Source organism: Rhinolophus sinicus, chromosome 17 (assembly GCF_057876585.1).
Source record: "Rhinolophus sinicus isolate RSI-liver-muscle chromosome 17, RSI-T2T, whole genome shotgun sequence".
NCBI classification, from domain to species: domain Eukaryota; kingdom Metazoa; phylum Chordata; class Mammalia; order Chiroptera; family Rhinolophidae; genus Rhinolophus; species Rhinolophus sinicus.
Window position 1 is genome coordinate 628537 of NC_142517.1, and position 21017 is coordinate 649553.

The following is a 21017-nucleotide window of genomic DNA, read 5'->3' on the forward strand; positions in this document are numbered from 1 at the left end:
CAAACCTCACCTGTCAGGAATCCCGCTGGTTCTTCCTCCAGAGCCAGCCGGGCACAACCCCACGCATCACGCTGGTGCCTCTGCCCCGTTGCCTGCACTGGCTCCAGCGCCCCTCACGTGTTCTCAGCCCACCCTGCCCACCCACTTATTCCGGGACTTCTGATGCCCTCCCCTGCTGGGTCAGCTCACCCCGGCATCTATCGCTTTCAAGGCACTTAACCTGCCTGCTGGCCACCTGCTGCCCCCGTGCCACACAGAGGAAGGCCTGTGTCCAGTGGGTGTGTGGACTTCACGGCCCTAAGCCACCAGGTATGTGGTGTGGCCAGGCCCTGCCATGGTGTGCACACCCCCCTCAACCAGGGGACTATGGGGATGGTGAGGGGAGTGTGTCGGGCAGCCTGGGCACACAGGGCAGGTGGGCAGGAGCTCCTGCTGAGAGGCGGGCGTGCTGGGCAGGCCATCCGGGCCACTGGATGCTTGGCAGGCTCTGGGAGAGGCCGCCAGTCTCTGCTGGCTCCGCCTGGTCACCTCTGCTTCAGGGAGCCCTCAGGGCTTCAGTGTCCAGATGGGGCAGTGGGCCCATTCAGAGTGAGCACAGGTGAGCCGAGCAGAGTTCGCAGAGAGGGTGTGCTGTGAACACTGGGAAATGGCTGGGGGCACCATGCCTGCGGAGGCCGTGGGAGACGTGAGTTCCATAAATTAGAAACTGGCACTTTGGTGTCAGGGCAAAAACTGAGTTCTTATTATTGTCATTTTAAGTAGTTTTGCAGAAGTAAAACTAGAATGACTTGTGCAAGTCAAACATTAAAAAAGGGCTGGGAAGAGGGAACAAAATCGGAATTCGTGTGGAGTCAGCTTCTTTGGACAGTGGGCCACTGCAGAGCTGGGTCTCCGGGGCTGTAAACACACGTGCGCATGCGAGAAGGGGGTGTGAGCGAGGGGCACAGAGGAGCCAGAGCCAGCGCAGGCAGCCCACGACCTTTATTGACCTCTGATGGGGTGCACAGGTGCTTCCTGGCCAGTCTGCACCCTCCAGCCTCTCAGCGGCCCCATGTCTCCCCATCCAGTGACACCTCTGTGAAGTCAGGGCCCCAGCACCCCACTTCACCTGTGTGTCAGGTCAGGACCCCGGCACCCTCCTTCTCCTTCCTTGGAACAAGGGGAAGGGTGCACCCTTACCCCAGCAAGGGACCTGCATGGACACATGGGCCAATACAAGCAAGGCTGAGAGGGGAAACAAAGTCAGCAGGTGGGGCCGGTGAGAGATGGGCAGTCACAGTTCTAGATGGCTGAGGAGAGGACGGCTTGTAGGAAGAGCTGTCAAAACGTCAAACCAACTCTGAACAGTTATACTGACACTAAGGAACAACACTGGTAAAGTGGCACAGATGGGAACACCCGAAGCATCGAAAAGAAGTGACACTGCATGGCCATGCAATGGACAGACGGGAGAGGTGGCAGGGCCAGGCCTGGAGCTCACATACAGTGGAGGGTTTGCTTGGTTGCTGTGTGGACCTCTACGGCACAGACCACTGTTAGTAAAGAAAACCTCTATTTGGACTCGTGACGAAGGGCGGGCTGTCTGTACAGAGCGCGCGAGCCGGCTGGATGCCAGGGTTCGCAGCGTGGAGGACGCTGGGCGGGATTAGAGCGCGCCCATCCCAGTGACCTCAGATGTCAGCCTGGAAGAGACAAAAGCACAGGGGAGACAGGTCACAGTGTTCTCACCAAATGGGACTCGACACGAAATGTGTTGCTCTGTGGCACCCTCATGGCACTGGCATCTGTCTCCCTCTCTATTGGGTTAAGTCATCCTAGGTCGGGGATCAGTGGCCTTGAGCTGGAGACCAAAGCCCAGCAAAGGGAGGATGACCCACCAGGGACCAAACCCATGGGGTCTTCCTTCCTTGCCCATAGGGGCCCACATGCCTGCCACCATATCAGGGACATGACGAGAACCATTTGGACAATCACAGGCGGCCACAACTGTTTATATGGCAACCACTGGGTGGGGGGGCTGCCTTTCCACCCACCTGGGCCCCCCTCCGACCCCTCAGCATTCTGGGCTATGGAGGAGGGCCTGGCCCTGTGAAGAGGAGGTAGGATTTCTTCCGGCCCTCGGGTGAGGTCCCACCTCCCTGGCTGAGGTCACACCGTGTTCTCCACCGGGCCCTGGGCTCCTCAGCATGTCCTGGGAGGGGCCGCAGGACCTCCCATCCCACAGCACGTAACCTGGGACCCTCGCACGGTTCCCTGACGTACTGCTCTGCAGTGTCTGGCTGGTGGGTATCTACAACCACAGGACTTGTGAGAGCAGAATGATCTAGTAACATCTCTGAAACTACAGCACCCTTTCCGCTAAATTTCAATTAGCCCAGGGGGTGTGGCTGACCCCGGGCCCGGATGGCTGGCCACCACCTCCATGGAGGTGCTGCGGGCCCCTCACTAAGATCCTTTAGGGTGACAGGTCGAACGGGCAAGGCCCTGCGTGTGTGCAGACCTGTGCACCGCCCAGCACACCCATGCCCACGGCGAGCAGTCTCAGCGGCATCCCTGAGCGGCACCCACCTCGCATTGATCAGATACTGGGCAAGGCTGATGTTGGCTGGGGTTCCCGTGATGGTGATCTGACGCTCCGACGACCCTTCCGTGGCATTGGCAATTTTGATCTGAGCTCCAGACATCTGTCGAATTTCATTGATTTTGGTTCCCTGACGTCCAATTATACAGCCTATTAGCTAGAAAAAAGGAGAGGGAATTTCTTAGAGAAGAGCCCATGGCAGCCTCAAGTGGAGTATGCAGAGCCCTGGGGAAAACCTGTGGGGATGGCCCAGCCTGGTCTCCACCCCACGCCACCAACTCCACGCTTCCAGGAGGAGGAGACGCTGCCCACCCCAGGAGGGAGGCGGAAAGCATGTGCCCGTCTTTCTGCAGGAGGGATGGGAGCTGTGGGTACCTGGCCCTGCCTGGTACCCTATTGCGAGTGGTCCTGACAAATGATGAGACTGGGGAGTCATGTGGCTGCGTCACCTACCCAGTGGCCTTTGGGGGCCTGGGAGGCCTGATGCCAGCGCCAGGGCAGAGGCCGTGTTGGCGCCCAGCCCTGCCCGGGACTGGCTCCTCCGGCAGGAGGCACGCTGGGCTGCCCTTTCCCTGGCCTCGCAGGATCCCGGGCCCTCAGACATCCAGCCCAGGGACGAGCTCGCCTCACCTTTCGTGCCTCCACTGGACATGTAAAGAAAGGCTACAGAGGTACTCTCAAATAATGCAGCCCCTCCTGGCCAGAGAGCCAAGCCAAACCCCACCTACCCTGCCACACCTCCTGGAGTCGCCTGTGCGAGCCCTTAGGGTCCCTGTCCCAGCAGAAGGCCCAGGGGATTCCGGGATTAGGACCAGGGAAAGGGGCCCGAGCATGGTGTTGTCACATCCACAGTGACGTGAGCGAGGCAAGCTGCGTAACAGGCAGTGAGGGCACAGCCAGTGCTGGGCCTGGTTCCCTGTGAACAGGAGGGCAGGCTGGCTGTGCTGTGAAACCTGTGTGTCATTTAGGTCACCACATTCGTCCTGAGTTCCTTCCTGTGGTGACATGTGGCTGCGGGCACAATTTCCCTGTCTGATCTAAACTTGACCAAGGGACAAAGATGAACGAGATGACAGGCAAGTGTCCTAACAGACATGGTTCTACTTCTTTCTCTCCAAGGTGGCAGGAGGCCCTGCGGTCACAGACACCGCTCCCTGCAGGACAGCCTTCTACCAGGCAGAGTGGAGGCGTGTGCTCCTGCAGGTCCAAGAAGGCGCCCCTCTCCGGAGAAGCGCCCCCAGCAGGAGGTTGGCAGCCATGCGCTGGGAGGGGCCCGGGAGACAGGCCGACTCTCCCAACAAGCTTATCCTCTTGCTTTTTAGGTTCGTTTCAGTTTTAAAACCAAGGCCAGATCAAGGCCGGATGTCTGGTGCTGGAGAAATTGGGGTTTAGGAAAAGTCTACTAAGGTGGCAGCCCACAGCAGACTGGCGGCTTGCACGTACCCCATGGGTGAGAACACTCGGCAGGATGCTGGGGCCGCTGCTGAGGGCCCAGCAGGGAGGGCGTGTGGGCGCCCTTGCGAGCAGAAACCCTCTCCCCCTGAGGACGCAGGGCTACGTGACCCCATGCTGGTCGCAGCCCAGCCTGCGAGACACGGGGTCTCTCCTGGAGGGCCCCCCCACCAGGTGTCCCACGCCCAGCTGCTTCCACGCAGGGCAGCCTCCCCAGGCCAGTCTGTGCTCCCTGTACTTCGCCTACTGAAGGGAAGACAAGGTACTAACTGCCGGCCCGGTGTGAGGGGCAGAGCAGCGAGGGTTCCTGAGGCAGGAAAGGCACGTGCCCCACACGGCGGCCTGTCCGTACTGCTCGGGGAGCTGCCCCTGCAGGATGCATGGCCCACCCCCACCCCCGTGTCTCGGTTTGGGATCCGAGTCAACGTTCTCAGGATGATCAAGAATTCGGGGTGGTGGGGGGACTGGGTGTGGAGGGAGCTCGTAAGGCCACCCCTCAGCTGAGCTGAGACTATGAGTGCCGGATACAGGAGTCCAGACATCCTGTGAGGTCCCCACACCCTGCAGACACCCACCCAGGGAGCCTGGCCACCCGCTCTTCCAGGGCTGACCATGGGCCAGAGCAGTGCCTTCCCCGGGTTCAGGGGGACCTGACCGCAGACAGCTCCCGCATCTGAATTGCATCTGAATTCCGAATGAGCCCTGAAGCCCCCCCACTGGCTCCTTTTCTGTCTGGCACCTCAGGGTCTTTTGTGCAGTAAGCCATTTAACGTGGGAAAGGAAGGGGAGGTCACATACGGTGGGGTCAGGGCTGGGGGATACTCACATCATTGGGAATGGTGAGCTCATGAGTGCTGGCCGGGGGGCTGGCATCCAGACCTGGGCACAGCAAGGGGACATGGTTAGGCTGGCAGAAGGCTGCCTACGTCACACCTCAGTGCCCAGCCCACACAGGCAGGGCAGGGCCGGGGGCTGGCCCGAGGGGGAAGGTAAGTGGAGCTGGCGGCCCAGGGCCCTGTGAGCTCTGAGCCCAATTGCAGTGCAGCTGCCGAGTCCCTGTCGCTCTCAAAACAAAGAAAAGAAACTCCAGCAGAATGACAGTTCACTTCTCCGTCTGGGCACACCATGACCTCGCTCCATGCCACGCTCCATCCCAGGTGCTACAATCTCTCTCGAGGCCCTGCAGACACCCGGAAGCTGTCCTAAGTGACTCTCGGGGTGCAGCTGTCCTGGGGATTCCATGGGGCTCCGGCCACAGGGTTCCCTGCGATCCTGGGTCCCATCCTCCCTCGGCTCTTGGTCGCCTCTGCTCGTCCGTCTCCCGGACCCAACAGCACTCCTCCTCTGCTGCCCGCCGGGCCCCGTGGCGGTGTCGGCTGCCTCTTGACGCTTCTGGCCCTGTGCTGCGCAAGGCCACCACACCGCGTGCGGTTCTTTCGCTGTGGGGCTGCCCTGCCTGACACGTACGCTGCACATCTGCATGGTGTCCTGTGCTGAAGAGGAAGGCACAGGCCCCAATCTTTCTCTTGACAAATCTTAGCTCAGGAACCGCCCCACGTCAAAGGCGACTTCTCAGGGTTCAGGACAAGATCTACTCTTGCTTTGCAAACAGTGACAACAGAACGCACAGGGGGACTGGTGGGGGAATCAGTGGGGACAAAGGCCAAGGCAGACAGGCTCCCTGTACCCAGCGCTGTCATCGCCTTCTCGGGAGGCAGCTCAAACCCAGAGCCCACAGCTGAGATCCTGCCCCACCCCCTCCCAGGCCCCACATGGTCTCAGCATCTCGGATCCTGCAGCGCAGCCCAGACCCTGAGCCCCCAGCCCCTCCCATTTTCTCCACCCACAGCCAACTATGCAGACCGGGCTCATGTACCTTCAGAATATTCCAGAACCTGAGCCCCCTCTCCACTCCATGCTGGTCCCTACCTCTAACCTTGCCCCTCAGTCTAATTTCCACGTGGCCTGGAGACGTCCTGACAAAACGCAGATCATGTGCCTTGGAGACTCAAAAGCCGCTAATGGCTCCCCCTGCCTCCCCCCAGCACCCGACCCGACCTGGAGCAGGGCAGCCTCACCTCCTGCCCTCCCATAGCCCCCACCCCTCTAGCTGCTCCTTCCTCCACAGCACTTGTGCCCCCGCAGCCAGAAACACCGTGCCATGGTGTCGCTGCCCTGAGTGAGCCCGCGAGGGCAGGGCTGTCCTGGGGCCCATCCAGCCACACGGGGAGTCAGCGGGCAGGTGCTACAAGAACCAGTCACCCCAAATTGTCTGCTGTCTTTCTTCTGCATAGGTAACCTCGAGTCTCTGCTCTTTACCTTTTAATAAAGGTGTTTTTAGTACGATGATTTGCATATTCAACCATCTATACACAGTTCACAGTGACACTTAAAATGTCACTTAAGGAATTTCCTCAGTCCTGTCTGAGCCCCGCACAGGAGCCCCTAACAAGCTGGCCCGAGTCACACCCGCCCTACGTGGTGTATTCTGAAGGAAGGCAGCTAAGTGGAACTAAGAACGTGAAGGCATGTCCTTTAAAACTCACCTTCCTGTGTCAGGGCTGAGCCCAGTGGCGAATGTCTGTCTGGGTGATGACACCCCACACTCTGGGACAGACAATGCTCCCGACACCCCCCGAACCTGGGTCGGCAGCAACAAGACCACTGTCCTCCAGGGTCCTGTCAAACCACTACCGCCTGTCCTCACGGCCCAGCTAGACCTGCTGCGGTGGTGGAACGTGTGTGTGTCTGTGTGTGTGTGTGTGTGTGTGTGTGCGCACGCGTGCGCGCGCAAGAACTCAGGTCCCACAGGGCCTTGGGGTGGGAGGTTGTCATGGGGCGTTAAGTCCCACGTCTGAGGCCTGCAGGCCGTGGGGGAGGGGCTGTGCAAGCAGGTGGGGCAGGTGGAGGTGTGTGGCCTGGGTCCCAGGGGTCCCCAAGTCATGTCCAGGAACCCGTTACTGGGTAACCACACGAATCGCACGACAGACCGCAGGGAGCTGTACAAACAGACACCTGTGTATCACCAGGTATAATCCCTGTAAGGGTCGGTGTCCACGTTCACACTGGAAACTTCCATAAGCGTCCTCCTCTGATTTTCATTCATTATTCCGCAGTAACTCATTAAAGGCTCCGAGCCAGAGCCCATCGCCAGTGCCCGGGGCGTCAGAGATGGTGCCTCGGCCTCCATGCCCGCCAGCCCCGGTGAGCAAGCCCTCGGGCTTCCTGTAGCCTCAGCCACTGGGGCCCAGGCCCTACCACTGGGTGACAGCCTACACCACTGGGAATGCTCCCCCCCACGTCCTTTACTGGACACCCCTTCCTCTGCTCTGACAGGAGAGCGAAGGGGCCACTCTCAGAGGGAACCGGTGGCTTCACTGCTCCACACCTGGGTAACGGATCCCCACATCTCTGCCCGCCTGCGGTGTCCCGACGCCTTTTTAATGCAGGTCAGAGGGGTGCCCAGAGTGGCTCTTCCCGTGAGGGTGTGCTCCTGTCGCCTAGTGAACACATCCTGGGACGGCCCCCATCACGGGAAATGCTGCACTGTGGGTCCCCACACGCTGCACACCAACGGGAATCAATGACAACAGAGACGGTGGCTATGCCACGTTCAGGGACTTTGGATGACGGGCAGCGTGCTCTGATCTCCGTCCCACTGGAGCCCACGACCCACCACCACGCTCCCGGCAGTGACCAAGGCAGCATCTGGGACCACGGCGCAGATCTGGTGCTGGCCCGTGGGCTCTGTCCCCTCACTGAGGCATGGCCGTCCCCTCCCACCAGTCATGCGGGAGCCCAGGTCTGACTCTCCCGAGAGCGCTTTGTTTTACCTGAGGGCTGGCCCATCAGATTTTGAGCTTCTTCGGAGGAGTGTAAAGGCAGCTTTTCTCCTGGAGAGCAAAGAAGAAACAGATTTAATGTTTTGCCCTCAAGGAGATAAGCAAGGTCCCTTCAACTAGGGAAGCTCAAAATCTGACTGGCGGCGGCAGACCAGTGTCTGGCGGGCTCACCGGCCACAGCTGCCAAGGCGGTACTGCCATCAGAAGGAACCCACTGGCCAGACACAGCCACACTCAGGCCCACCAATTTGGTACCAAGTGGGGAACTGATGACCGCTACACCCTGGGCTGGGGACTGGCTTATCGGCTCCCAGGGGCGGGCAGGTGCCATCCAGGGTGGCTGTCACTCCTGGGACGGGCACTGGCCTCCTGCAGGACAGCCCCGTCCGCTTGCCTGAGCTCTCTCTCCTGGAGAGAAGAGGGCTGGCCGGGGGACGTGTCCAGCAGGAAGGGCCCCCAGGACACGTGTGAGCAGGGAAAACAGGCACGCAGCTTCGAGGGGCAGACGTCCCTCCACAAGATGGCCAGCGGGGAGGCAACTACCCACCTCGGGGACACAGACAGGCCACCCGCCCGCGTGTTAACTGAGGCTGTACCTGCTCTGCTCACTGCCCTGAATAAAGACAGTTCAGAAAGAGAAAAGTCCCCAGGTGAGAAGAGAGGAGGTGAGAAGGGAGCTGGGTACGTACCGGGGAAAGCGGGGGTGGTCTGTCCGAGGGGAGGAAAGGGGGATTGCTGCATGGCCAACTGGTGGAGCTTGGTCAACTGCTGGGGTAGGAGGGACACGAGAGCTAAGAAGGTTATTGTCATTGAGTACAAGTCACACCAAATTAAAAAGGCAGTAACAGAACTTTGTACACACAGACTAAAGGGGCCATGCGGACACATGGCAGACGCGGCAGACTCAAGGACTTGGCCTGGACAACCAATGGGTGTGTTGGCGGGCGCAGTACTGCTCTCCCCGGCTCCCGGGCCTGAGCAGCCAGGCTTCCCCGGTCACAGGGGCCTGGGCGTGGGCAGCTGTGCGGAGGCTGCCGGGCAACCGGGGAGACACAGAACAGGCCTGGCTGGGCGTCTAAGAGTGTCAGTCACGCAATCACTCAGAGCTCGCGTGCACCTGTGGGGAACCCCTGCAATGCTCTTCTGCAAAGCTCGCCTGCCCAGCCCTGCCTCACACGCCGCCTCTTGTCACCGCTAGGATTCCAGAAAGCAGTGCTGGAAGGGGCTATGGAGGGCGTGTGTCAGAATGCCCACCGTGTCTTCTTGTCCCCCACACCCAGCCACTAGACTTTGGGGTGCCTTTAACAAACAGTTGGTTATTTTATGAGTCTCATTGCTTGAAGAAAAACTAAACGTAACAAAAAGGTAAAAGTGGTGACACTTGGCCACATCCGGGGCCAAAGGCGGCTGGTCACATGCTCAGGACCCTTTGGTGACGCCGAGCTGGACGTCCTCAGGCCTGGCTCACCCACAGGGTCCAAGCCTCCAGGTGCCGCAGGGGGTGGGACAGCACATTCCGTAAAATGTCCTCAACTCCCAACCTCCCAGCAGGAAGCTGGCCCGAAGGCTCCCAGTGTGGCTCCCAGAGCCCCTGGGGACCCTTCAGCAGGCGAGGACGGGGGCCTCGGCAGAGCCCCGGGAGGCTGGCAGGTACAGCACTCGGAGTGAAGCTGGCATCCCCAGGGGATGCGAGGATCTGACCAGCCACCCACGTGCCCCACCGTGCAGGACCCGGGCTCCTGCAGCTCCACGAACGTCTCGGGGAGGCAGTGGCTGTGCACTTGGACTTCCGACGTCCCAGCGCCTCCACAGACAAGCTCTCGATGATGGATGAGCGGCTTGCTGCCGGCCTCCTGGGAGCCGGGCACGTTCTCCTAACAAGTTAGCGGGCGCCCATATAAACACCAAGTACCCCTGTCCAGGGCATTGAGGATCACCTCTGCCCCCAGACGGTCCTGTCCTCGTCCTCCAACCCTGTGGGGACAGGGGCTTGGGGTGCTCTGGATGGTCAGCTCGGCCTCCGCCTGCTTCCACGGGCTGGGGGCTCGGTGTGAGGAGGCGTGAAGACCCTGGCTGCAGCCCAAAGCAGGGTCATGACCAGTCTGGGGCGCCCTGGTCTCACCTGGAGGAGGAGCCTTCTCTGTGCAAGCGGCTGGCTGGGGAGCTGGGTCTGTGTTCCCGGCACCAGAGCTGTGTGTGCCTCCCTCCCTCCTGAAAGCTGAGAGCAGCCGAAAAGCAGCCCTCCCCACCCAGGCATCTCCCGTCTCTTGTCTCTCTCTCGGGATGGCCTCCTGGCCTGCAGCACTCAGGTGGGCCTGCTCGGGGACAGCTGGCCTCATCCCAGCCACTGTGCCTGGGGTCCCAAAGAGGAAAGTTAGGGGACCTGGTGTCCTGGGCTCAGATTCAATTCTGAGTCCCCCAGGGGTAGGGGTGGAGTGGCGTAGGGGTGCGGGGTGCTGGTCAAAACCACGAGGGCTGGGCTGACAGCCACCTGCTGTCCCTTGACCTAACCTGACTGAGCAGTGACCTGAGCAGATAGGCACTGAAGTCCCAGACCAAGGTGTCAGCAGAGCGTGCCTGGGAGACACCGACACGGCACAAGCAGTGAGACTTGGCTACATGCCCTGTACCTTCAGGGGGAGGAGGGGGTGCTGTGAGGAGGCCGAGGGACCCTGTAGTTAAGGGGGCTGGGCGGCCTAGCAAAGGACACAAAGGTGCCTTGGAGAAAGACAGTGAGAACCCAAAGGGGTGCCAAGGCCTCCTGGGGATTGAGCTGCAAACTTGACCCTGCAAACCCCGCCTACCACATGGTGGGCCTGGGGGTGGGCAGCCACAAGCCCCCGTGCATGGCACGTCATTTGGAGTCATGGGCACCTGGGGGGCTGTGCTCTGGACCCACCCACACGGGAGAGGGACTGGGTCTAAGGTAGTTAGGTTCCCAGGGTTCAGAGGAAGCCGCTTCTGGAGATAACACACTGAAGCTGGAGAGCGACGGCCAGCCAGCCTGGTCGAGGACGGGCACGCAGCATGCTCGGACCAGCCCCGGGGTTTCCACGCAGACAGGGTGCTTGGAGGGGAGCAGGGCCTTTGTGTGGCCGGCCCCTGGGGGCTCTGCCCTCCCCAGGGAGGCCCTGTGCAGTGAGGCCTGCTGGCACCGGCAGGCCTAAGGAGCCCTGGCTGGCTGCTCTCTGCTCCTGGTCCCTGAGTTCACCCTGTCACCTGCACATGCATCTGATGCCCAGCTGGCACGCACCCCATGGGGGCAGACCTGCATCCCCAAGAGTGCACATCTGTGCATTGGTCAGGTCAGCGCGGGAGAGGGGAGCTCTGGAGGCAGGAGAACCGGCCTGAGTGGGCTCCAACCCTGAAAGCTCTGTGGGGACAGGCCTGGCTGGTCTCCGTGGGCTGCCAGTCCCCAAGTGCAGTGGGGGAATCTGTGCGCACAAGTGGAGGCTGTGTTGGGCTGTCCACGTTAGCTGGGTGAATAGTCATGGAAACTGCCAGGGGCTTTCCCACCCCACCGTGCACAGGATGCGACCTAAGAGGCCCCTGGACCTCTCACCACCTCTCTCACAGTTCAACAGATGAGGCACCTGGGGTGGCTGCAGCTGACACGGGGAAGTCAGCGAGTCCCCCTGCAATGCACTGGCTGCTTTCTACGAAGCAATGGCCACACCAGCAAACAAACCCCCATCCCCACTCACCCACGAATGCAGGGAAGTGCAGGACTGGCACCGTGGTGCCTGGGTAAACACCAGTCCAGCGAGGGGGCGGATGGACGGGTGTCAACTGGCGTCTCCTGTCTCGCCTCTGCCCTTACTTAGTCAAGCGTGCCACCTCTTTGGGACTCAATTTCAACATTTTTTAAAGGAGGAAAAGACAAGTACTAAGGGGAATTCCTGCTTTTTGAGGTATTTCTGCCATCAAAAAAATCAGACTTCCAGTGCTCACCAGTGCCTACAAATCACGAGGATGGGAGGCAGAGAGGATGGGGGTGGGGGGGACGACCAGCGGAGATGTCCTATTACATATTTCTCTGTAACTTGCCTTTTCCACTCAACATTGTGTTGGAACACAAGAACATAGACTAATGCTAAACAGAGACAATTACTGAAACTGTAAGTACCCATAAGTAAATAACTCAATGAGTTGTCACAAAACGAACACGCCATGCAGCTACCTCTCCAAGGCGTGAACAGACCACCATCGCAGTCTGTCAATCCTGTCTCCTTTCTGTGAAATGCTTGTTTGTGTCTTTGACATTTTTCTATTGGGTTGATTTTTGCCGAGCTACAAGAACTCCTTATGTATTTCAGTTACATCTGCTGAAAAGCTCTGTCCCCCACTCTCCTAATGGCATCTTCAGAGAAACAGAATTTTAAAATTCTAATGTAGTTAACATTAATTAGTACGTTATGATTTCTGCCCATGTCCTGGTAAGAAGGCCATCCCTGAGCTGTGTACAGAGACATCGTACTGTGACTTCCAGGAGTGCTGAGTGCATCTGTGGTGTTGGAGTACTAGACTCACAAGGAGTGGTTTTCTGTTTATGCTGTAAAGATCCATCTCCCCATGTGGATGGCCATTGTCCCGGCGTCTCTCTCACAGACGAGGCTTCCTCACCCACGTGGGTCAGAGCCCGGCCTCTCTGCTCAGACCCACTGGCCCATGGTCTCTCCTTGCAGCCAAACCAGTGTCTCGGCTCACACAGCCTTCCGCGGGCCTTCTCCTCATGAGGACAGACCCCATCACATACCCTCTTCATAAATACACTGATGGTTCTTGGCCATTGCTCTTCCATGTAAAAATTAAAACAGCCTGTCAGGATTTTGACTGCAATTGTATTGCATCTGTACTTCAATTTGGGAAGAATTAACATAATTAAGATACTTAGTGTTCCTCTCCACAAACGTGGTATGTCTCTCCATTTGTTTTGGTGTTTTCATCTCCAACTTTCAATAAACACATGTTTCTTAAAAGTCATCTTCCAGTTACTCATTTCAGCTTAGCTGCTTTGTGGTAAAAGTACAGCCTATACGATTCCAGTTTTCTGAGACAGAGTCTTGGTTATGGTGTAGAATGTGATCAAGTTGTGTAAATCTCTTCATGAATTCTACAGCTGTTGGGTGTAGTGTTCAATATATGTCAATCTCATCAGCCTCACTGATTGTACTGTTAATATCGCCTTCATTCCTGTCTACTTGACTTTTATTGAAAGAGAGGTAGTATGTTAAGGTGCCACTATGATGACTATCAAATTCTCTTTATGGTTTGTCAGTGTTTTTCTTTATATGTATTTGAAGCTATGTTTTAGGTGCATATAAATTTTTAATTGGTGTATTTTCTAGGGAACTAAACCTTTTATCAGTGTGTAATGATGGAATAAAAAGTTTGCCTTACAGTCTTGTTTCCCCCCCCACACTGATATTAATATTTGTAAATTGGGTTTCTTTTGGTTAGGATTTTCCTAGAATAGCTTTTTCTATTCTTTCAATTTATTTGGGTGGTTATTCTTTAGGTGTGTCTCTTGAAAACAAAAAACAAAAACACAAAAAAAAGTGTTGTTTTTTTTTTAAACTGGAAAATCTCTTCTACTTTGATCACAATTACCCAAGATGCAGATTAATGTCTGCTGTGTTATTTTTCACTTCAAATTGTCCTGATTTTCTCATTTTCTTTTTCCTTCCTTTTTTTATAATGGTTAATAATTCCCCCCTTCACTCACCTTCCCCTCTGCACCTCTATAGGATTTATACAAGGTGTGATCAAACAATATGGTGAATGTTAAAATTAAAAAAAAAAATATTGGGCCGGCTCGGTGGCTCAGGCGGTTAGAGCTCCATGCTCCTAACTCTGAAGGCTGCCCATTCGATTCCCACATGGGCCAGTGGGCTCTCAACCACAAGGTTGCCGGTTCAACTCCTTGAGTCCCGCAAGGGATGGTGGGCTCCGCCCCCTGCAACTAAGCTTGAACACGGCACCTTGAGCTGAGCTGCCACTGAGCTCCCGGATGGTTCAGTTGGTTGGAGCGTGTCCTCTCAACCACAAGGTTGCCAGTTCGACTCCCGCAAGGGATGGTGGGCTGCGCCCCCTGCAACTAGAAAACGGCAACTGGACCTGGAGCTGAGCTGCGCCCTCCACAACTAAGATTGAAAGGACAACGACTTGACTTGGAAAAAAGGCCTGGAAGTACACACTGTTCCCCAATAAAGTCCTGTTCCCCTTCCCCAATAAAATTTTTAAAAAAATTAGCACAGTGGAAGACACATTGCCATTAATCCCCCTCAGAATACTCCCCCTCGCTTTGAACATACTTATCCCATTGTTCTTGCCACTTTCTGAAGCAGTTCTGGAAGTCTTCTTTTGTGAGTGTCTTTAGTTGTGCTGCTGTGGCTGCCTCGACGTCCTGAATCATTTTGACTTCAGGGAAGAGCCAGAAGTTGCACGGTGCCAGATTCGGTGAATAAGGTGGATGAGGACACACTGTAATATGCTTATTTGACAGAAATTGCCATATACCAGAAGCGATGTGTGACATGGAGTGTTGTCATTATGGAGGATGATTTATGGCACACTTTACTACATACCTTCGCTCAACGGTAACTCATACCCAACTGACTGCACTGAACAAGTTGAAACTTGTCACACACTGTTACTAAGATTCAACCCACCGCTTCCCGTATTGAAGATCCCTGCCTTTCAGTTCAATGGCACTTGGCAGCAGCATTCACTGTATTTTGTGATCACAACAGAAAGGCAATGTGTCACACATCGCTTCTGGTATGGCAATTTCTGTCAAAGAAAAACATTACGATGTGTCCTCATCCACCTTATTCACCGAATCTGGTATCATGCAACTTCTGGCTCTTCCCCAAAGTAAAAATGACCATAAAAGGTAAACGTTTTGAATCGATTCAGGACATTGAGGCAGCCACGACAGCACAACTAAAGACACTCACAAAAGAGGACTTCCAGAACTGCTTCAGAGAATGGCAAGAACGCTGGCAAGAAAGTGTGTTTGAAGCGAGGGGGAGTATTCTGAGGGTCATTAATGGCAATGTGCTTTTTACTGTAATGAATTTTTTTATTTAAACATTCACCATATTTTATGATCATGCCTCGTATAATTGAACTCTTTTCTATTAGTAGTTGCTTTTGATATTTTAACATGTGCATTTAAAGCTTAAATTCAACATCTTTATCTGCTTCGTGATGATACAATGACCTACAGAATGTTTGAATTCCCCTCAGCCCATCCTAATCTTACGTAGGCTATTTTTGTCCATTTAGTTCTGGCATGTTAATCCAACAAATCAGACAGCATTGGCACTGATTTTGTGGACAAAGTTTTCATTTACCCAAATGCTTGTATTTTAGGGTAGTCGAAATCAATATTTTCTTTACAGTTTGTGCTTGTGTTAATGAAAGAAACGGTCATTGTCTTTGCTCCCATTCCTTCTTGTCTTTCCAGCCTTTCTTCTGGGATCACTTCCCTTCTCCAGAAGGGCACCCGTGAGAAGCCTGTTGGTCACAGCTGTTTGTCTGAATATGTCTCTATTCAGGCCTTTGGAAGGCCCCTTTGCAGGTGGAATCTGAGGTTGACAATGACTTGCTTTTACTATGCCATCTCCTGGCTCCCACTGCTGCTGGTGACAAGTCAACTCATTCGCTCACCCTTGTTCTTTGTAATATTCTTTTGGTCTCTGACTACTTTGAACATTTACTTTTGGTTTTTGGTGTTGTGTGATTTTGCTTTGATTTCTCTAAGGCGGACTTCTTTTTATTTATCTTGTTTGGAGTTTTTGGGGATTTCTGAATGTGAGGATTGGTGTCTTTTATTAACTTTGAAAAATTCTTGGTGTTTATCTCTTAGAATCTTCCTCATTCCATTCTGTTCTCTCTTCCTGGGGCTCCAGCCGGAATGTGTTCTTCCTTCACAGTCCTTGTCATCCGTTTCTCAGACTCCCATGTGCAAACAGGTCACCCGGGTCTTGTGAAAATGCCGATTCTGACTGTGAAGGGGTTGGCTGGGAGGAATGGCCCACCCGAACCCCCACCACTGAACGGCTCCGCAGGAGAGGGTGCTGATCTATTTGTCTAATCCCAGAGAAAGGGGACAGAGAAAGGAAGAGTTAACTGAGCCAAGGTGACAGTTGACCCAGACCTCATGTTTTAGGGCAATGACTGCAGCAGCCCTGACCTGGCAGCAGATGGGGCCATGGGCACCTCTCTCACTCAGAGTTACTCAATCTGGAAAGAATGGAGCCAGATGTGTAGCCATCAGTTGGTGGCTATGGAGCACAGTGCTGGCTTGTCTTTCCATGCGGTCCCTGTGAAACGTGATGAGCAGCCTCTGCGCCACGTCCCACAAACATGAAGGAAGCGGCTCCCCTTGTGTTCAGAGCGCTGCACAGCCCGGCAGCCCCACAAGGATGTCACCATATGGCCTTCCCAGACGTCTCCGCTTCTGTTGTGACTCGCGTGTTTCTGCAGTTCCCATTGCAGACTCTGCACAGGAGACTCCTGGCAGACACTGGCACCATCTGACTGCCAGTTTCTTAGCTCCCTCCACCAGATGCAGCAGCGTGGGGAGTGAGCCTGCTCCCTTAGTCACTGGCTCCTCAGTTCTGGGCAAGGGACCTCTTGACGTTTCCAATGCCTGGCGTGACAACCAGACGATGGTGCTGGCAGCGACCTCACATGCTAGTGCAAGATACTTCCTGGTGTGACAACTGAACGACGGTGCCGGCAGCAACCTCACACGCTAGTGCAGGGCTCAGGGAGGGAAGCAAGGAGGGCCAGTCCTTTGTCACCTCACACATGTCCTGCTGCTGTCACCTCACACATCAGCACCACCTCTAAATCAGGGGGTATTAAGTGGAAGTGACGTGGAAACTGCAAACTGGAAATAAAGATCACACACAAGGGGATGCTTGACATGGACTAATTTCTTCCAGAAGAAAACAAGTACTTACTGGTGTAATCACGCTACTAGGATTTCCAGGCGGGAATTCCCGCCCGTTCTCAGAAATTTTTTTCGCTTTCCTATTCCTGAATCCCGAGATATAAACTGTTTTCTGTTCTCCATGATGAATCGTTTCCACAAAGTGACGGGTGATACTGCCAACCACCTGGGTTCAAGGAGCTGATTTTCCTGATTTCCCGACCAACTTTTCTCAGGATTCGGGAATGGAAAAGTGAAAAAATTCCTGAGAATAGGCAGGAATTCCTGCCTGGAAACCCTACACACTACCCTAACTAGTGGCAGAAATGTCAGTGAGAGACAGACGGGGTGGTTACTGCACTGTGTCCAGGCTTGGCAGCTGTCTGCCTCTGCCCCCACGACCAGAGGCCCCCCCTTTCTCTTGTCGGGGACTCTGCCTGACCCCTTGGGGAGGACCCGCGGAAGGGGACAGACAGCCGCCCCAGCACTCTAGCGGTTAGTAGTCCCCACGCCTCTCTGGAATGTGCAGAGCGGTAAGCTTCCAGAGGAGTCGATAAAACAATGCAGGTGGCATGCGAAAACCTGCAGGGAAACTGGTGGGCGTGGGCGATGATTCTTAAGGACAAACCAAAGCATTCTTTAAAGTGGGCACAGAAACATGTGTAATCTAGTTCTAATAAAAAACCACTCAGATCTAAGAAGTGCATTTTCTCATAGTCTGTGTCTGACTCAGGTAAGGTCTGGTTTGCTGCGAGACGAGCGTGGCTGCGTACCACGTGTCAGAACTGTGGCTACACTATGCGCAGTGTGCACTAGAGGTTCCTGTAGGTATTTTATTTGGGTTTCCAGGAATGAAGCTTTAAAACTTACTACTGAATTTGAGGCTCGGATAAAAATTGCCTTCCTGGCCATCATCAGCTCTGTCCCCAAAAGGTCACTTTATTTTTATTTTGAATGGGTTACCTAAGTGCCTTCAACTGGGTGTGTCTGCAGGGGCAGCACTTCCGAGCGCTCCGCTGGCCAGCCGCGTCATGACCGCTGCCCCTCCCCCATGCGGGCCCAGAGAGCAGACCATTCGCACAGAAAGCACTTCACAGTCAACAGCCACGTACTTCAGATCTCTACCAAGCGCAACGAACGAGGAGGCACTTATGGAAAGTCGTTAGTTTAAGCTATCTGGAAAGGAGCCTGCTAAAGTACCCACTCTTAAAACAAACTGAGAATCACATGGAAAGAGTAAAACAACCGACTGATAGCCAAAATCTGTCTTCCAAGCCAATCCAAATTCGACGTCCTCACACGGCTGCACGGGCTCACACCTGGGGACAGTGCCAGCTCAGAGGCGCCCGGAAACTGCAGCCCTTCTTCACTGGTGGGCCTGCGGGTCTGGCCACGGACCTATAGCTGCTCTGGGGCAACTGACTGACGCTTAAGAGCCAGGCCGCTGCCGAGTTCTCCAGCTTCGAAAAGGTCGAAGAACCAGGCTTGTGAACCCGCTTCTGCACACGTGTTCCTGACGGCACAGGCCACCCTGTCCCGGAGAGAGTGACGGCCGTGTCACCCCAGGAACACAGTCCGTTGGCCCCAGGCTGATGTCCATCCCCACCACTCTGGATATCCCGTTAGGAACCCTGGAAGCTGCCCAGCGCGGTGCCGCCACCCCAGCCCCACCTGCGTTCACCCTGCCCAGCGTTCCTGCATGTGGGGACGGGCAGCCCTCCACCAGGTGCTAACATGTGCCTCAGTCCTGTGGGCTAAGAGGACGTTGAACAGGCATTACCTGTGTGGGCTCCCAAATGTGCCTGAGCTATAGGGCCACCCCACCGCTCTTGGGGGCTCACAGCCCCACTGCTCTCATTTTCACAGACAACGCCATCAACCTGGGAGTACGAGACACCAGCATTTTCCCAGAGCTGCTGTGGCTCTTTTGAGAAGGCGGAATGGGTTCACCCCCACCTCCCAGAGACCTGATTAAATTCATAGAAGGGTGATGAGCATCCCCAATAACAGAATGGAGTGTGGGGGCAATTGCCAGCAGGGCTGGTGTCACATTGTCCGCCAGGGGGAGGCCGAAGTGACCGTGGGCAGCTGTAGCAGTGGGCTTGGGTGGGCGGGGGGACAGCAGTGAGCTGGGGACAGAACTGGGTGCCACCCCACCAACCACCTGGCGCAGGCCAGCTGTGCCCCCCACCACGCCCCGTCAGCTTCTACTTAACACGTGGAGCCCTAACGGCGTGTTCTGGGCAGGAGGACGGCTTCCCAGTGGGGACAGGCAGGTGTGTGCCCAGGGCATGATGGGAGGAGGGGCTTCTCTTCACCACGTCCTCTATCATCCGAATTCCCATGTGTGTTGCTTAATGAGGACTTTTTTCAAAAAGAGAAAAACCATCAGTATTTCTGTCCTGCAGTGTGAGTGGGCTGACCTCTGCATTTCTGACACACACACTGTTTAGCACGAGTTAACCTCTGGGCCTCCTTGGCCTGCCTTTGGATCCTACTCAGACGACCCTCCCTTCAGCTGCCCACTTCAAAGCACAGGACCTGCAGAAGATGCCCAAGCATCTCGGGCCCGGTGGCACGTCCCTGAGGGGGAATGGTGTCTCTCGGCTCTCAGCTGGGAAATGCTTTCTCAGCAGAGGATGCAAAGCTGGTTTAGAGAAGCACGAGGCTTCCTGACACAGTTGCAGGTTTGCCCCAGATGTGGAAAGCAGCACCACGCCCACTGGTCTCTTCTCTTCCTGCTTCCTCCCTTCCTATCCCCCTGCCCCCCGTTTTCCCATGCCCAGCCAGCATAGCCTCTGCACTCGTGGCCCCGAGCCCCAAGGAGAGAGCCCTGTGTTCATGTCGCTGCCCTGTATCTATCTCGGCCCTGAGAGCTGCACGTTGTCCCCTGGACCCCAGGCCCTGCAGAACCGCCGTCTGTTCTCACACAGCCCAGGAGAGGTCCCAGCAGTCCCCTGGGTGCCATGTGGCTGTCACTAACTCTAGAATGAAAACCAAGGCTTGTCCCCTTGGCTTTCACAGACATGTGAACCGTGTTCCTACTTGGGCTCTGAAAGGGGAGTGACCCTCACGGACATGCAAAGGCCCTTTCTGACCCCTTAGACCTGCCTGCCAGCACATCTCCTCACTCAGGTGCGTGGAAGGCTCTGTGCTATTCCTGCCCATGGGGTGGGGCCGGCGCCGGGGACAGGGCTGTCCCGCGGTCACAGCCCGAGGCCCCGTGTGTGGAGGGAAGCCCCACGGCTGCAATAGTCGGAACAATTTGACATCAGGCCAAGTCCTCCATGTGAGTAGAATTAGTGCTAAGAGATTAAAGGTTATTCAAGGTCATATGGATACGACAGAGGTCAGAAACATTGAGAGGACGGTATTAATATTATTGCATAATATTAATATTTTAGCAGTTCACAGCAGCATGCAGATAGTAAAAGGTGACGAGAGGGGAGGGGACAAAGTGAAAACTCACATCTGGGTGCGGGATGGCGTACTGTCCCTGGATCGTGTAGGCCTAGAGAGAGAGAGACTGTCAGCTCGCGAAGGAGGGCCCTCCTCTCAACAAGCCTCCCTCCTGGGTGGGGCTCTGATGTGAGCAGGCCCGTGCCCTCTGGTTACAGCTGCCCCCTCCCACAGTGCAGCCCCACTGCCCAGTTGTGCAGGAAAGGGGAGTCCTCCCATGGCACCTGGCATCCAGCCTCGCCAGCGCCCCTCACTGGGCTGGCCAGAGCTACCACCAGACTGATCAGCTGGGTAGCTGCACCCCACTTCCTCCCAGGGCTGCAGGAAGCTGGGACTGGCCAAGTCAGCGGGGAGGGAGGGAAATGACTCACCCTAAATGCTTCCGACTCCCACTCCCCTAGTTTCTTAAAAGAAACTACCTATGAATTATCTGACCCCCGTTACAGAATCACTAAGTATTAACCTTTTGAAAATTTAATCAACAATGAGAGTAAACACTTTTAGGAAATATTTACTCCAAGAAAACCAAACAAAAAAGAAACCTTTAAAAGGTGACCCCCAAACCAATTTTGCAAAAGACAATTAAATAAGAAATGCACCCAAATCAGCCACAGGATCGACCAGCCCGTCACCTAGCCTCTGACGCCAGGCTGGCTGTTCTGACTTGGGGGGGCAGCATGCTCACAGCACAGCTCCCATAGGGTCGAGCTGGGTGCCGAGGCCTCGTTTTGGTTTCACA

The 21017-nt window shown here is 55.6% G+C and overlaps 1 protein-coding gene across 29 annotated transcripts in view; it reads right to left on the reverse strand.

The window, feature by feature from the left end:
- Positions 1 to 966: 966 nt before the first annotated feature.
- PCBP3 (poly(rC) binding protein 3) overlaps positions 967 to 21017 on the reverse strand; it is a 186224-nt gene continuing 166173 nt past the window's right edge. For 21 of the 29 annotated variants that reach the window (XM_074322297.2, XM_074321310.2, XM_074321655.2 and 18 more), the window contains 6 exons: positions 20289 to 20330; positions 8565 to 8643; positions 7867 to 7926; positions 4860 to 4912; positions 2569 to 2738; positions 967 to 1682 (listed from right to left, as the gene is read on the reverse strand). In XM_074322297.2, coding sequence (XP_074178398.1) covers positions 1646 to 1682; positions 2569 to 2738; positions 4860 to 4912; positions 7867 to 7926; positions 8565 to 8643; positions 20289 to 20330 — 441 coding nt within the window. In that variant the 3' untranslated portion in view covers positions 967 to 1645. The remainder of the gene's footprint in view (positions 1683 to 2568; positions 2739 to 4859; positions 4913 to 7866; positions 7927 to 8564; positions 8644 to 20288; positions 20331 to 21017) is intronic. The other 8 variants (XM_074321899.2, XM_074322473.2, XM_074322271.2 and 5 more) reach the window with 3 other exon arrangements.